This window comes from Heliangelus exortis, chromosome 13, assembly GCF_036169615.1.
Source record: "Heliangelus exortis chromosome 13, bHelExo1.hap1, whole genome shotgun sequence".
NCBI lineage: Eukaryota > Metazoa > Chordata > Aves > Apodiformes > Trochilidae > Heliangelus > Heliangelus exortis.
Window position 1 is genome coordinate 9,224,741 of NC_092434.1, and position 14,641 is coordinate 9,239,381.

The following is a 14,641-nucleotide window of genomic DNA, read 5'->3' on the forward strand; positions in this document are numbered from 1 at the left end:
TTGTAAAGAAAAAGAGGTACTACATTTTTTCCTTTTAAACCTTAAAGCACATGGTGGTTGTGGGAGAACCATTCTTTTATGTTTCGGAAAGCAATGTGCTCCTGAACACCAAGTCATGTTTGTACTTACAGTGGACCAGATTGTACCCAAACCAGATAATATTAACGTTTCTGCCAGCTGTTTTAGCTAGAACTTGAAAGAAAACTGCAGCCTATATATGAGTAATTTAAATAGATTATTTGCTAACCCACAGATGTTTGCTATGTTTAAAAAAGTTAAGGAACTTAATTGCTGCCTCTGAAACTGTAATTTCATGAATTCAGATGGTGGTGTGACTCTCCAGAGGGAGCACTAATATGATGGATCAAAAAACCCACCAATTAAAAAAAATTAAAATGTGACCTGTACCAAAACTCCAGATTGTCTTCAAGAACACAGAGAGTGTTTTACAAGGCTACCTGAGAAAATACTCTTGTAGATTATCCTTCATTTTGTGATGAATTAGAGTGAACATAATAAATACAGGGACATTTTCCATGTGGTAACATAGACAGCTATATGCATTAATTCTGTTTTCCTTACTGAGATTAACTTCCTCTGCAACACTTAACAATTTTACATCCAGAAGGTCTATAGATTGAGGAAATCCAATTACTGTATGACATGTTTAATTGCTTTTGGAGAGTTCTTAAAAATGCAGTCTTTATTTTAAGCAGTGGAAGAAAATTAGTGACTTGATGTCCTTCAACTGAGGCTATTACTCTGTTTTGAAAGCTGCTTGGAGTGAAGCCACCTTGGGTTTCATACACTGCTACTAAATTACTCAAATTTTACAGTTCTTGGCTAAGGTTTTCCAGTACTCTTTTTAATACCTAACTGTCTAGATTTAAAACCCAAAATATCACAAATCACAATACCTTAATTTTATTCTAATGTTACCTTAACAAATGGATCCTAAGTGCACTTGGCCAAGAGTTTTGTCTCTGTACTGTTAGCAGAGGGGACAAGAGGCTGTCTAACTAAGGAGTTTCTGCACCTGAAATAAAGTACACTGTACCTCAGAAACATCAGGAATTCAAAAAAATTGTAGCTGATTAGTGCACTCTTGAGCAGACAGCTGAACAGCAAGTGTTGTTAAAAGCCAACTTTGAAGGCAGAGGCAAGGATCGACTTGAGTTTGTAGGCTGCCAACTGGTGTATTATCAGAAGAAATGGGCCATTTTAAATGAAAAACTCGAGTAGTGCAGGCTGTACAGCTGCTCCTCAAGCATCCTCATCTGTTTGCTGGGTAATTTTGGTGTTCTTAGGCTCACTGCAGGTGTCCAAGTGGGTTGAACAAGCCAATCCTTCATGTGTTCACACCTAGCAGGCTGCCTCAGGACCGCTCCTTCCACTAGAACATGAAGTTTTGGGATCTATAGAGAATATTAATTTAACACAAATCTTTTCTCATTCCAGGATACATACAACATGGCAGAACTGCAGGTGTCTATTCAAACCAGCCCAGCCTATTCCCTCTGCAAGAAGAAAGAACACTCAACAAAGCTGAACAGTTTCTTTTGTGGTGCATCCCCAAGCATGCTGGAGCAGCCCAAAACATCATCAGCAACAGAAGCCTCTTTGACTGGTGGAGATTTTGGTCAGTACTTGTCAGATGTTGTCAGAGGTGCTGACTGTCACCCCCAGGCTGTGCCCCAGGACTCACTGCAGGTGTTCTGCACAGAGGGAGGGGGCTCAGTTGCTGGCAGCCTGAGCAGCCTGAGCTCCTCTGGGCTGGATGAGGGTACAGTGTATGATGACATTCAGGAGTGGGGGCCAAAGTTCAAGAAACTGAGTGAACTGTACTCACAAACAGGTGCTGGAGACCTGTAGATTATCATGTCTGTTTTGAAAGTTTTGGAAGCCAGGCTGAGGGATAGTTTTTTATGCTCCTGCTATTTAATACTCCTGCCTCTGCCCTTTTCTTTTTTGCTGTTATGAGAGGCAGTTGAATCCTCATGAATGAGCCACACTCCATCTAATTCAAAAATGTAGCATCCAGAGCTAATCTTGGCCAACTCTGGACTTTTCCATCGGGGGATATAAATTTACTAGAAAGAATAAAGGGAGAACTTGGGGTACTTAGACATTCTCACACAGTGTTTAAGACATAAATGGATTTTTTTTGTCACTAAGGTAATAATGGACTCTTCAAGCGACCCTATGTACATAAGCTAAGATGGTGCTCAAAGCATGAAGCAAGCATGCTGTGTGTACTCTTGACTAGGAGCTTTAGCAGTTATTTGAAGAAAAAAAAAGCATATTGTCTTTTCCTTATGGAAGTAAAGTCTGTGTTATATTATGTCCAACTTGTTTCCCTAACTAAGCCTCAGTTACAGCACCTGCTCACTGAACACAGTGCCAATGAGAGTCCATGGATCCAGGTAAAGGAATGAAACAGCATGGATGGTGATTTTAGGTTTTGGTTACAGCTTTCTGAAATCCCTCTATGGTGTCAGCTAAATGGAGAAACTGAATTTAGGCACTTGTCAAGTCACTTGCTTGCAGCTAAATCCTTTTAATTAAAAGGCCAAGTTTTCCAAGACAGCATCCCCAGTCACTAGTTAGGTACTCCAGTGGCCAACACCAGTTTGCCATAATCTCTCATTCCTAATGGGCTACTAGACTGAGGAAAAAACTCAGCTGTGTGATTTGCATGTACAATCCTGTCTTTTGTGTTCTGCTAAGCCTCCTTTCATAGAAGCATCACTAGAATTAGGTTTGAAGGACTGGAGACTGGCTGTTTTCATAGAAGCACTGACCAGTTGTAGCCAAGTAATGTCTTGCCAGGAAGAGCTGACAGGGAGGGGACATGGATGCTTTTTTAGTGAAGAAAAAACCCAGCATCCCTTGGATATTGTCAGAATACCTCATGTCTTTAGGATGTTAGAAGGCTATAAGTCTTTCTTGTGTCAAAGAAAGAAATTCACTCATCACTGGGACTTCTAAAACTAAAATCCTGTGAAAAATAAACCCTGCCAAAAGTCTTAATAATTCAAAGATGGTAATTTTCCAAAAACCAGGCATGACAGCACATAATAGGACAGGCCTCTCTCAGGTACATTTTAGTAGAAAATCATGATCACATGATCACTTGGGGACTGAGAAACACAGGGAAAAACAGAGGTTGCAGAGGGTGAAATATTATGCTCTAAATCATCACTCTCTCTTCCAGACCATTTCATGGCCAGCTAGTATTCTGGATTTTTTTTTCTTAACTGCTTTGCTTACATTTGCATCAGTAGCTTGTTTTGGGAGGTCTGGCTTTTATTTTTATAGATATTAAAACAAAAAAATAGGTCAATGCAGTCTGCAAGCGAGATTAATTTGCACATTTCCCAAATGAGAAATGTTCACACAGTATCTTGTCCTTGCATGCATTTGTGATGCATTTAGAAATTTTTGAGCATATCAACTAATGGTTACACACTGCACATAATGTGGCATTTTCATCTGGAAAAATGAAATGGCATTTTACCCATCCATAACAGTTTTGATTCACAGATGGTACATAGTCTATGACTTTGTAATTTTACTGATACATTTATCTGCGAGGAAAAATTGTCTAAAATACATTAGAGTTTCAATTCAGGTCTGTCTGCTTCTGTATTTCATGATCATAGCTGTCACAAACAGGATGTGGAAAATTAAGTAAATATACACAAAAACTCTCCTTCCCCTTCCCCAAACAGCAGTAATTTTATCTCCATACCTTGTGTTCTTTCCGTAACTATGGATATGCTTTCATTTTGGCTGGTTTTAATTTCATTTACCTTGTAAGCTCCTTGGGGCAAGGACTGTCTGTATTTGCCTGTGAAGTGTCACACCTATGTAAGGCACTGTGTAAATAATAAGGTTTTTTGTATATGATGTCTCTTCCCTGCATATATTTAAGGTTGACTAAAGCTTGGACTATGATGAATTATTTCTCTCTCTGCTTTGATCAGATACCTCCACAGACAGAACTTGTGTTCTGTTCTGTCTGAAAAGCTGTGGGGTGCAGCAGCTGCTTCTCATGGATTTGTGGACTCAGGCTCTCATTACACACTCAAAAGAACTTTGCTGCTGTCCCAGGGGCTGCAGCCACAGACCAATTCTTCTCTCAGCTATCCCAGTGCTTTTAGCATCTTGCATGGTCATAGGTTTTGCAGACAAAAATCAGTCTGAGGAGGAAGAAATCCTTAACTTTATATTCAACTAAAATTACTCCTGTTGTGTTCCCATAGGCTTATTCCCTGTTCTGGGATTTTAGGCTCCGAGAAGCAGCTGACATGTAGGATGTGCCCTGTCATCCTTATTACAGCTATGGCACTAATTAGTAAGAAAACATAAATTAGAGAAATGGCCACAGGCTCAGAGCTTCTTGGGCAGGTGCAGTTAGCCAAACATTTTTCAAGAATGCACAATATAAAACAAGAGGCCAGAAAACATTTTAAAACTGCTCTAGGAACATGCATGAATGCAATCTCAGTAATAGGATGTACTCATTTGCAGCTGTCATGCCCTATTAAAACCCAATTTTCTCTTTGTACAGATTACTAATTAACTCACTTAATTTATCTGTTTTAATTTGCATGCTCCTCTTTTAATTACTGTGTGATTTCTGAAATAATGTCTTCCCTCGTTCCGCATGTACTCACATTCAAGTATTTCAGTACCTTAACAAAAACCCCTTATCTTAGTGTAGCACTGACATGGCTCAAGAGCAGAGACAGCTGGCTCAGCCACTGAAAGCTTTACAAGGGGTGAGGGGGGAAGGAAAAACAATTGAAAAAAAAATCATTGGGTCCCTAGGTAGTGGGATTTTCAGTAATCTGGTACTTTTATTAATCTTCTTCTGTATTCTTTGCGGACTTCAAACATGTTGTAAGAACATTTTATTTAGTATAAAATATTTGTAAAGATCTAAAATTTTAATAATCATGTGGATATTAGTATTTAATCTGTCTGCCTGTCACCTACATTAATCTTTGTGGGTTTCTGCTTTTAAAATAACACTCCAAGGCTATAACATGTAGCAAAGCCATGCAGAAGTGGATTACTGAGATGGAGTAACTGCCTCAGTCCACTGATCTTGCTCAGGTTAAGGTGTATTGAGGGGTGACTGGTAAAACACAAGGAGGATTCAAGAAGTCAGTGATAGGGGCAATGTAACCAGCTTGAGAAAACTTGTTCCCTAACTTCACCTTTCTCAATCCATCCCTGCATAAAAACAACCAAAAATTTTTTTTTCAAATTACACAATTTATTTAGTATACAATAGTCATTACATCTCTTTACAACAATATTATAAAATAATTATGTTAGAGCTCACTGGCAGAACACTGAAACAAGAAACTAAAATATATGAAGGGATCTGAAACGTTTTCTCCCTTAAAAACATTCTGGCTACTTGATAACATTTTGTCTCTGTGTTTTTAAGAAGTCACTCACACCACAGTTCCACTGATCACAACAGGCAGCTTAAAAGTTCTTGTGGACAAGAGGTAACACATACAAAAAGTCGTGACAGTGCCATTCCCATTGCCAGCTATTGGTAAGATTTCAGGCAAAGCCTTGCCATGAGGGTGGGCCCTGGGGTGGATCAGTTGTACAAGCAAACAGTGATGCCCCAGCAACCATTTGGAAATAAGGTGCATCAGGTTGATAAAGTTCAGAAATAGGAAAAGATATTTTTCTTTAAAATTGCACATTTTAAATGCAGTGAATAAAAATCACAGCAAGACATGGGAAGTTGAGAAAATAATTATCAGCCACTAAAACACCACCTACCTCCTAGAACTCTCAGAGTCTTATTCCCCACTGCAAGGAAGAGAAAACATCACCCATGTCACCAGCAGCACTGACTGCTCTCTGCTGCCCCAGCCTTCCCCAGGATGCTTTGCTTTGGTGGGCATGCCTTAAAATCAGAGACAGAGGAGCAGCTGCTCTCTCTCCCTGAGTGCTGGGCTGATGTGTGAGGTCTCTCCTCTGATCTGGTAAGTGGTTTTGGCATTTTCTGTTTTACCTTTTCAAGGAGACCAATTGATCTGAACACTCTGCTACATGGTCGATGCAATATGCCCTTCCCTTTGGTATGAAATCTTTCTGGTACAGGAATTGTTGGCATTTTTTAAAAGTATCAGAGGCTACAAAGACTTTAAAGACTGAATTGCAAGAGTTAAGCACTCTCCAAAATATTTTGTATCCACTACTTCAATTTCTGGTGTGCTAATTTAGGGGATGTCTGAGTTGCAAGAGGAAACCATGTTACTGTGGTGGGTCTGGTCATTACAGCCATTGGATTTTAAGCTTTCCTCAGACCTATGAAAAAAAAAAAAAACCAAAGAGTTTTGAACTTGGTAGTTTCTACAAAAAAATTAAATTTTCCTTTGGCAATATTAGAGAGTGTGGTTTTGAAAAAAAAAAAACAACCAAAAAAAGTCTATTTAAAAATATTGTTACAGTCAGGACTGGTTAGTCTCAGCTGTTACCCTACAAGTAAATTGTGGAAACAATAGGGCACTACTGGTCTGGAATCTCTGACTTCCATCAGGGGAAAGTTACTGCACCTTCAAAGAAAGATAAAACCACATTTTAAAATAAGACAATACAGCCCAGACATACTTCATCTTATGTGTGCTTGTTTTTAATTACTGTAAGGCACTCGTTGAGGAATTCACTGACCCATGCTTTCAGCAAGAACAGGCATGCATCATTATGGGCCTAATTAAAGTTCTAACACTGATTAAAATGTTTTATTATTGTATGATGTTAAACTGCAGTGGTCTCCAACCTCATTAAGGGATAGAGGCTAGAAATTACTTGGGAGTTTCAGCTGCTCAGTTTAACAACCCAGCTACTGTCAATGTTTGATTTAAGTACAGTCTGATTAAAGCACACTTTGCTTTTGTGTTAGCATGAAGGTGCAGAAAGGTGTTGAATGCTGTTTAATGAGTATTTACAGAATATAAAATTGTTTCAGCATGTGACATAACCATCTCTATCTCTTCAGTAATTTACCTTAGTACAACTGAAAAGGGGAAACATTTAAATCATTGGGAATTGGACCACAGCTCACTTGTGAAAGTGAATCTCATTACACATCTTGATTAAATTAAATGTGGAGCTTGCTATCAGTAGCACTTTAAGTTTCCCATAATTAGAAATTAATTGCAGTGGTAATTATTGTAACTGAGTTATTTGCACAGGCCACAAACACTCTCATAGGTGTTCAAATGTTAATTCAACATTGGCCTAGAGGCACTTGATTATTGCAATTCTTTTTTTTGTAAGAAACAAATGATCCTAGTGGATGCCTAATTAAAGTTGGAGGGTACAATCAGACTTAATCTGTAATTTCAATTAAAAAAAACAAAGCAGCACTAAAACACAGCAGAAGTCCTGTTATCTACATAGAAGGTGAAAGTCAATACAATTCACAAAGTTCTGGCCAGTAAAAAGACAAAGGGTACAAACAAACTGCAAAATTCTCAGGATGGGGGTCTGTCTTCACTTGAATCTTCCAAGTCAATTTAAAACAGCTGCAGACTATCTTTTAGTAAAAAGAGCAAGGACACAGTAATTTTGTGCTAAAATATATAACTTTGTGTCTGAAATAATGCAAGGCAAAGAGCTCTAATAACTTGAATGTATTTTAAATACCTAAGTTTCCTGCTGCTTTTACAGATTAATTTTTCTTCTGTAAGGCTGGCAGTGTTCAATTTTAGTATCTTGCTGGAATTCAGATGGGGAAAAAAGCATCCCCTGTGGTTCAGAAAGCAAAATACAGAAACCAGTGCTGTGAGAATCCAAGCTGACAAATTTTGTTTTTTGTTTGCTCTGAGCATTTTACAAGGATACAAACATGCAACATGTACTAAGCATGCTCCAACCTTTTATCTCATTAGAAATACATAACACTCCATCATTTAATACTTAACATTATAAAACACTGTTTCTATATCACTAGAAATGCTGGACAATGATTGAAGTTTTACTCTTCCAACCTGTTTGCTGATTCTGCAGTCACACTCATAAGCCTGGAAACATATAACTGCATACATTCCCCAAGAATTCAAAAAAGAGGCACTGAAAGAGCACAAGCTTTGATCAGAGAGGGTCAGATAGTAATTTTTGTGACTATTTTCAGGACCCATTAAGATAATGCATACTGGTATGGGAGCAGCATGGTCTGCTTTCAGTGAATTTCTATCATTTTATAGTCAAATTCCAAACTGCTGAGCAGAACATCACAGGCTGGTTACACTGCAGTGGTCCTGCAGTCTTCCAGTCAGTTAAAACTGGAAAACAATTATATCCCAGGTATTCTGGAGGTCAGGCTTTATTGTCAAGATAGTGGTCCCTGCTCACATTTATTTATGAATCTATGAAAATTTTGGACAACATCAAGAATGTTATCAAAACTACCCTGTCTAAAAAGATAAGAACCAAACTAACTAAACAAGAATTCATCAACGTAAAATGTCTTAAAAATGTGTTTGTAAACTTCTTCTGCATTTCCTAATGTGGATTCTAGTATTAAAATACTGAATTTGAAGCCATGGTTGGAAGCATTATTTATGCTTAGCAAGTTTGTAAACATGGAATGTTTTGTTTTGAAACACTCTAGTGAAGTGCATGGTGTAAGAAGGCAGATTTTTTTTTATTTCCTCACAGAATCGAGGAAACAATGAAGGTTTCAAATCAGGGTCATTCTCTCCCAGTCCATCCATGATCTGTAATGAAATTGAACAGATACTTCAGTCAGTTCAGTCACAGGCAATGAGAAGAAACAAAAAAACAACCTTGACAATACCTTCAGTGGGTTATGCTGGCCAGATTTGTTAACAGTGACTGTATGAAACAAGCTGGGGGTTAAACCAGTAAGCTTTATAGTATCATTGTCTCTATTATGGATAAAGCTGGTTTGTCAGAGGCACAGATCTGGTTTGGGTGATGCAGCCTCCTGTGGTTCTATGTTAGGCCCTGATATGTTTGAAAATTCCCCTCACACAATGGAGGGGATTAACTACCTATCTGCTAGTCCTGGAGGAACTGAAGCTATGAAAGGGAACACCATTTGTGTACTGCTAACCCTGGAGCTCATCAGAACTGATTACTTATTTTGCTCAGGCTGAGTTCCTCCTTTTCTTATTACCAGATACCATTAAAAGCAAGTAGTGTTCAATATTGAGGATGTCTAAAGGCTCCATTAGATTTTACTTTCCATGCTCATGATGAAGTGGAAGTAACCCAAGCTACTTCAAATATTCACTGCATTCCCAAAATCTATTTTCCTTATACACTTACGTGGCCATTAGCTACATCGAGTAAGTCTCGTAACCGACAGCCTCTGCTGTGTCTTCTCTCGTAACAAATGCTGTCTTCCAGGATCACATAGTCTGTGCCAAAGGACTGCAGTATTCTGTAAACATCTTCAGGAGATCTCTTGGCATAGATCTGATAAATCTACAGAAGCAGTAAACTAAGCTGTAAGACACGTGACATTCCCACCATTTCTCTGCTCTTTCATCGCTCCTTTATCTTGAACCAGAGAAAGAACTGAGATCGATAGCCCAGCAAATCAGGAAATGCTCTGATCAGGTTGAAATGGGTTGAACAGCTATTAATGCCCACAGTATCCAGAGAAGTTCACTTAAAACTGGCTTGAGTGCCCAGGTAAAGTTATTCAGACATACACCAGCTGCTAGAAGTGAGTTATCAGATGCCCAAAGTATTATGAGTTTCACAGAAGTGAAATTCTGGAACTGTATCTGAAAACAAAGTAGTTCCATGAGTGCAGCCTGTGATGTCATTTGCAATGTGGCATTAGAGATCATTTGGGTTTTCTGGGATGGAGCAACTGATAAGGGTACGAATTAGCTTAAACAATCAGAATTCTCTTACCTGTTTTGTCCTCTCTCTCAGATTCTTATCCTCATAATGGGGATGATTTGTTAAGGTCCGTCCAGTGCACAGCTTGACTCCTGCCAATAACTGCATGCTCCCAGCAAACACTGCTGTGTTTGGAGTGTTTGACCTAAACAAACATTGATAAGTCTGAGAAGTCTCTGCAGGGGCATTTTTGCATTGCTTGTTACAGATCAGAAGGAAAAAAAAGACTGGAAAAGTATTTTTCTGCCTCTCCTCTACTCAGGGAGCAAACTGTTCAAGCAACTTCAAGTGTTTTCTTCAAATATGAAGCAGATAAATCACAATAATACTCTCAAACTCTCTAGCTTTCCTTATAGGCTAGTTTTTCAACAGTTTCTAAACCTAGTTTCAAGTTAAAGTCTGAAAATATTAAGTGTCTTTTAAAAATTTATTTTTTACTTAAAATATTCAAAGCCACAAGTGTCATGAAGTAAACGTTTCATGAAAATAAATTAATTAATCTCAGAATTTAATATTATGTAAATGTAATGGCCCTGACAGCCAGTCAGCTAGGACTCATCCCTGATTCTGCAGGAAAGCAAAATTCTATAGGCTAAGCTAAAAGATTCACTAGATTCACAGAATGGGATTTCACAGTAGGGACTTGGTAGAACTTAGACCCCTAAATGAAAATTATGATTCTCAAAGCACTTTGAACATGTGTCTGTGTTTGTGCCTGGGCTGGGAAGCTCCTAGTGTGAAAAGTCCTTTTCTGTGTTTGTTCAAGATTAGTTCAGATTTTGTGAGGCTCTGCAGTACTTATCCCCTGAGCTGGCATCACCAAGGCAATCCTGCACCTCTGATTGCTAAAGATCCCAATACAGTAGGAACTTGCAGAATCTATCTTCCTTTTTAAAAATAACATAGCAAGTATCAAAGGCAAAACCCACAAGAAGCAAACATTTCCATGTCTGAAGTCCTCGAGAATGATAACAAACCTTGAGCCCTGCCACTGTCTGTGTTTCCCTGAGGGAAGGTGCCAGGCACCCAGCTCCCATGGCAATGCCACCAGCACAAACCTGGCACCACCTCTCCCTGCTGTGACCGACACCGGGAAGCAGGGAGGTGACACTGAGTCTGCCTGTAACTACCCTGTAACTGCTCCGGCGGCTGTGACTGAGCGATCATCTGCAGGAACAGCCACCAGAGGGAGACGTGGCCATTAATGAATATTTTTTGGGGACAGGACAATTCCAGACACTGTGCTCTGTATCCCAGGCAGCCAATGTGCTTCAACCCCCTGAATGACACTTCTCTATTATAGAAAAACGAAGCAATTTTTACAAATGTCTGAATAAATGATGTATAAAATGGAAGGATAATTTGTTTTTATAGCTTTCTGCCAAGCTCCACACCACACTGCCCAACCTGCAAACAATTTGTTCTGTAGGAAATGTCACTAAATAATGACAAGGACTTACAGGTCAAGCTGATTTACATTATATAATTTAAATGTCATTTCAAGCAGACCTGATGGCATTTTGAACAATCATCTCATTTATTTTTGAAGCTCTAAGCTTTCAACAAGTTAATTACAGTTGAACTAATGGGTAAACTAAGCACTATATTGTATGAAGCTTTTCTTTACCTAGACTTAAGTATTTAGAGACAAATATATATACAAAAGAATAATCCATTAAAAATAAAAGGGTTTTACAGTAACTACTTGCACAGACTCTGAATGAAGTAATTCTTTCTCTAAGCTACTGAAGAATGATTGTGAGGTGATTTTAAGGAAGCCTTACAGAACTGGCCAACCTTGCCATCACAGGTTACATCACTAAAAAGAAAATGGCAGTTTCTGTTAAAAGTATTCCAGAGTTGTGCTCTGTAGTTGGCTTTCAAAGCCATAAATCTGACAAATCTCAGATTATTCCTCTATTAGTGCCTGGCTGTGATATGAATCTATGAAGGAAATGGGCTTGAGAAAAGGAGATTCTAAAAAGGCATTCTCAAACATGCCATGGTAGATTATTGTTTTTTCCCCTTTCTAAGCAAGTATTTTTATTTGCAGAATGCTATCTTAAAATACTACAGGTTTGGCTGCAAATGATAGGCAGTAAAGCATACCCAGTCAAACTGTCATGATTCTTTTTTTTCCCTCTGGTTTGGAAAGACTGAAAATTGCAAAAATGGAAAACAACAGCACAAAGAAAGAGCAACATGATGCATTTTTGTTAGTCTCAGCCTCAATTTCATGCATGCAGATTTTGTTCACATAAAAGAGTGCACCTACACAGCTGGTATAATCCTACTTCTCAGGCACTATCAAATTCATGCCCGAATTTCACTGACCCATCAGTCAATGGCAAAGGATAAGCCCAAGAATTTCAGAACAATGATTTTTTTAAAAAGAAGAAAAAAGAAAGTGTAATATTGCCTTTAAAGTCTGGAATATGTGCTGACTTCAGTGTGATTGTCTTGAAAATTAGGCAAATAAGAGTGAAGAGTTAAAATTTGCAGCTGGCTTGAGATTAAAACACAGCCATTGATACAAATAACTAAATGAAAGAGACACCATCAAACCATGGCTATTCCGTTTTTGTAACCTTTGGAGCTTTTTTGAAATCTGTGGGGTTATCACTAATAGAAAAATTTGCCTGCTTCTCCCCCACACCTAATTCAAATACAAATATTTGTATTTGCTCTGCCAAATATCTCAGTTAACTTTTTCACTATTTTGGCTGTTGTCTGAGATTTCTATGAAGTTTTTCTATAATTTTTGGTAACTGCTTATGAAATATTCCACAATTCTAGACAGGTTTCCCCTTTAAAGGCAGAAGACATTGCTTCTTAAACACTTACCAGAAGTAAACAGAGTAGGGAAGTTCACGCTATTGATTTGCACATTCTACTGATATTCTTCCCCATCTCACAAATGTTGTTCCTGTTGTCTTAGGGAGAAAGACCAAAACTAAGAATTTTAATATACTTCCCATGTGGGAATACAGCTGTGAACTAGCCCTGGGTCACTGGCAGAACCTTCTGGACTTCTTTGGGTTTTGGTGTTTGGTTTTTTTTTTAATATCTAAGAAAATGAGGCATGGGTAGGAAAAAGCAAGAGACTGGGATATGCAAAATTACTGTGTTACAAATTGTGCTCTGCAAGAGCTGCAGTCCAGTATTATGCAGTAATTTTATTGCAAAGATATAAACCAGGATATCTTCCAAAAAATGCTATGGTAATTTTAGTAAGGGCAAGAATAAAAAATACATCTGCAAGACACTTCACAGTGGACTATTATTCAGATTGTGTATTTGGAAAAATTAATATGCATTTAGATGTAAGCAGACAGAAGGGTTTTTTTGTTGTGGAAAGACTGCAAGGCAGATGAGTTACTCCTGGTTCACTGCTATAAGTGACAAATAAGAACTTCTTATACTGAGTTTTAATAATGAGTGACTAGTTCCTGACACCAGCCTTGGCAGATCATTAACTACAGCAGAACTATCAATTGTTAGTTAGTTCAGTAAAATATATTTTCTTACACACTGAAACTTAAGAAAATCTGCTACTTTGAGAAACTTACCATACATTTTGTTGACTTGTATTTAAAGAATAGATAATTAACTCTTCTTTGTAAGAATAAGATTTCTGAACACAATAAATTCTAACTAGAAAATTTACCTATGCAATTGTCTGTCCAGACTTAAAATGAAAAGAGGACAAGCACCAATTTAGCCTTCTCAGCACTAAGAACATATGAAAAATTGTTCTCATTGGATCCAGTCAAATCCAGTTTGTGGCTGGGAATAACTCCATGTGTATATTTTGTGTACATATCTATATATTATAAACTCTCTATAATGTACACAGGAGACCTGAACTATCAGATATTTACCATCTTTTAAAAAAACAGTAATAGTAAATGGAACTGCCTGGTAAACAGTCACAAAAATGTGGCAATATGGCTGCAAAGTTTATAAATGATGGAAAAAACTCATCATTTTTCTTTCAAAGTAAGCCAGTAAAGGCTTGTAGTATGTTTTACTTGCAAATTACTCCTAGTTTATGGTTTAAAGAAAGAGAACATTTTGAGTGTAACTCTGTTGCTATGGGAAGAACTGGCTGGGTGTTTTGGTTTCACTGGTGCTCACTGCATATGCAAACGCAATATGGGGCTCCAAGGAAATACTTCAAATAGTTCAGTGTTAAATGTAGGAAATTCATGTTTACTTTCAGAATGTTTTCCTTCAGAACATGAAAGTGATTTAAAAAAAAAAAATCTTTATCAGAGTTCCAAGTAAATACAAGCCCCAGGAACTTAAACTGAAGGTTAAGAACTTAACCTGAAATTTTTTAGTGATTACTCTATGTAAATAGAGTACATATGCCTTAAATTCATAGTCCTCCAGAGAACATAATTTTTTTCTCAGTATTTTTTACATGCAGTATTTCAAACTGTTTCCACCTAAAAAATACTTGCCTGTGCTTTGTAAGAGAAAGAGAAGTGATGAGGTAGGTTTGGAATGATTAGCTCATACTCTTTAATGAGACTTTGCACCTATGCTTAGTGGTGGCAAGTTAAAGTTCACTTACAATCATTTTGTCTTTAGTTTAGAACGCACTTTGGGATTAATTCTAGTAAGTATCAATTATTTAAATTATTTCTAAGTTCAAGAAACAGACTGTAGAGTACAGATTTTCCCTACAACTGTCCATGAAGGTTTTTAAAATGATAAAGTT

General features: G+C 37.8%; 2 protein-coding genes across 4 annotated transcripts in view; one reads left to right on the forward strand and one right to left on the reverse strand.

The window, feature by feature from the left end:
* The window catches only part of LOC139802040 (neural-cadherin-like), a 56,498-nt gene extending 52,590 nt beyond the window's left edge, over positions 1–3,908 (forward strand). Inside the window, exon 33 of the mRNA XM_071756783.1 lies at positions 1,459–3,908. Within this exon, the coding sequence (XP_071612884.1) occupies positions 1,459–1,872 (414 nt within the window). The 3' untranslated portion in view covers positions 1,873–3,908. The remainder of the gene's footprint in view (positions 1–1,458) is intronic.
* Positions 3,909–5,262: 1,354 nt separating this feature from the next.
* Positions 5,263–14,641, reverse strand: part of DPY19L3 (dpy-19 like C-mannosyltransferase 3) — a 29,675-nt gene continuing 20,296 nt past the window's right edge. For all 3 annotated transcript variants that reach the window (XM_071756793.1, XM_071756794.1, XM_071756795.1), the window contains 3 exons: positions 9,928–10,060; positions 9,331–9,489; positions 5,263–8,756 (listed from right to left, as the gene is read on the reverse strand). In XM_071756793.1, coding sequence (XP_071612894.1) covers positions 8,595–8,756; positions 9,331–9,489; positions 9,928–10,060 — 454 coding nt within the window. In that variant the 3' untranslated portion in view covers positions 5,263–8,594. The remainder of the gene's footprint in view (positions 8,757–9,330; positions 9,490–9,927; positions 10,061–14,641) is intronic.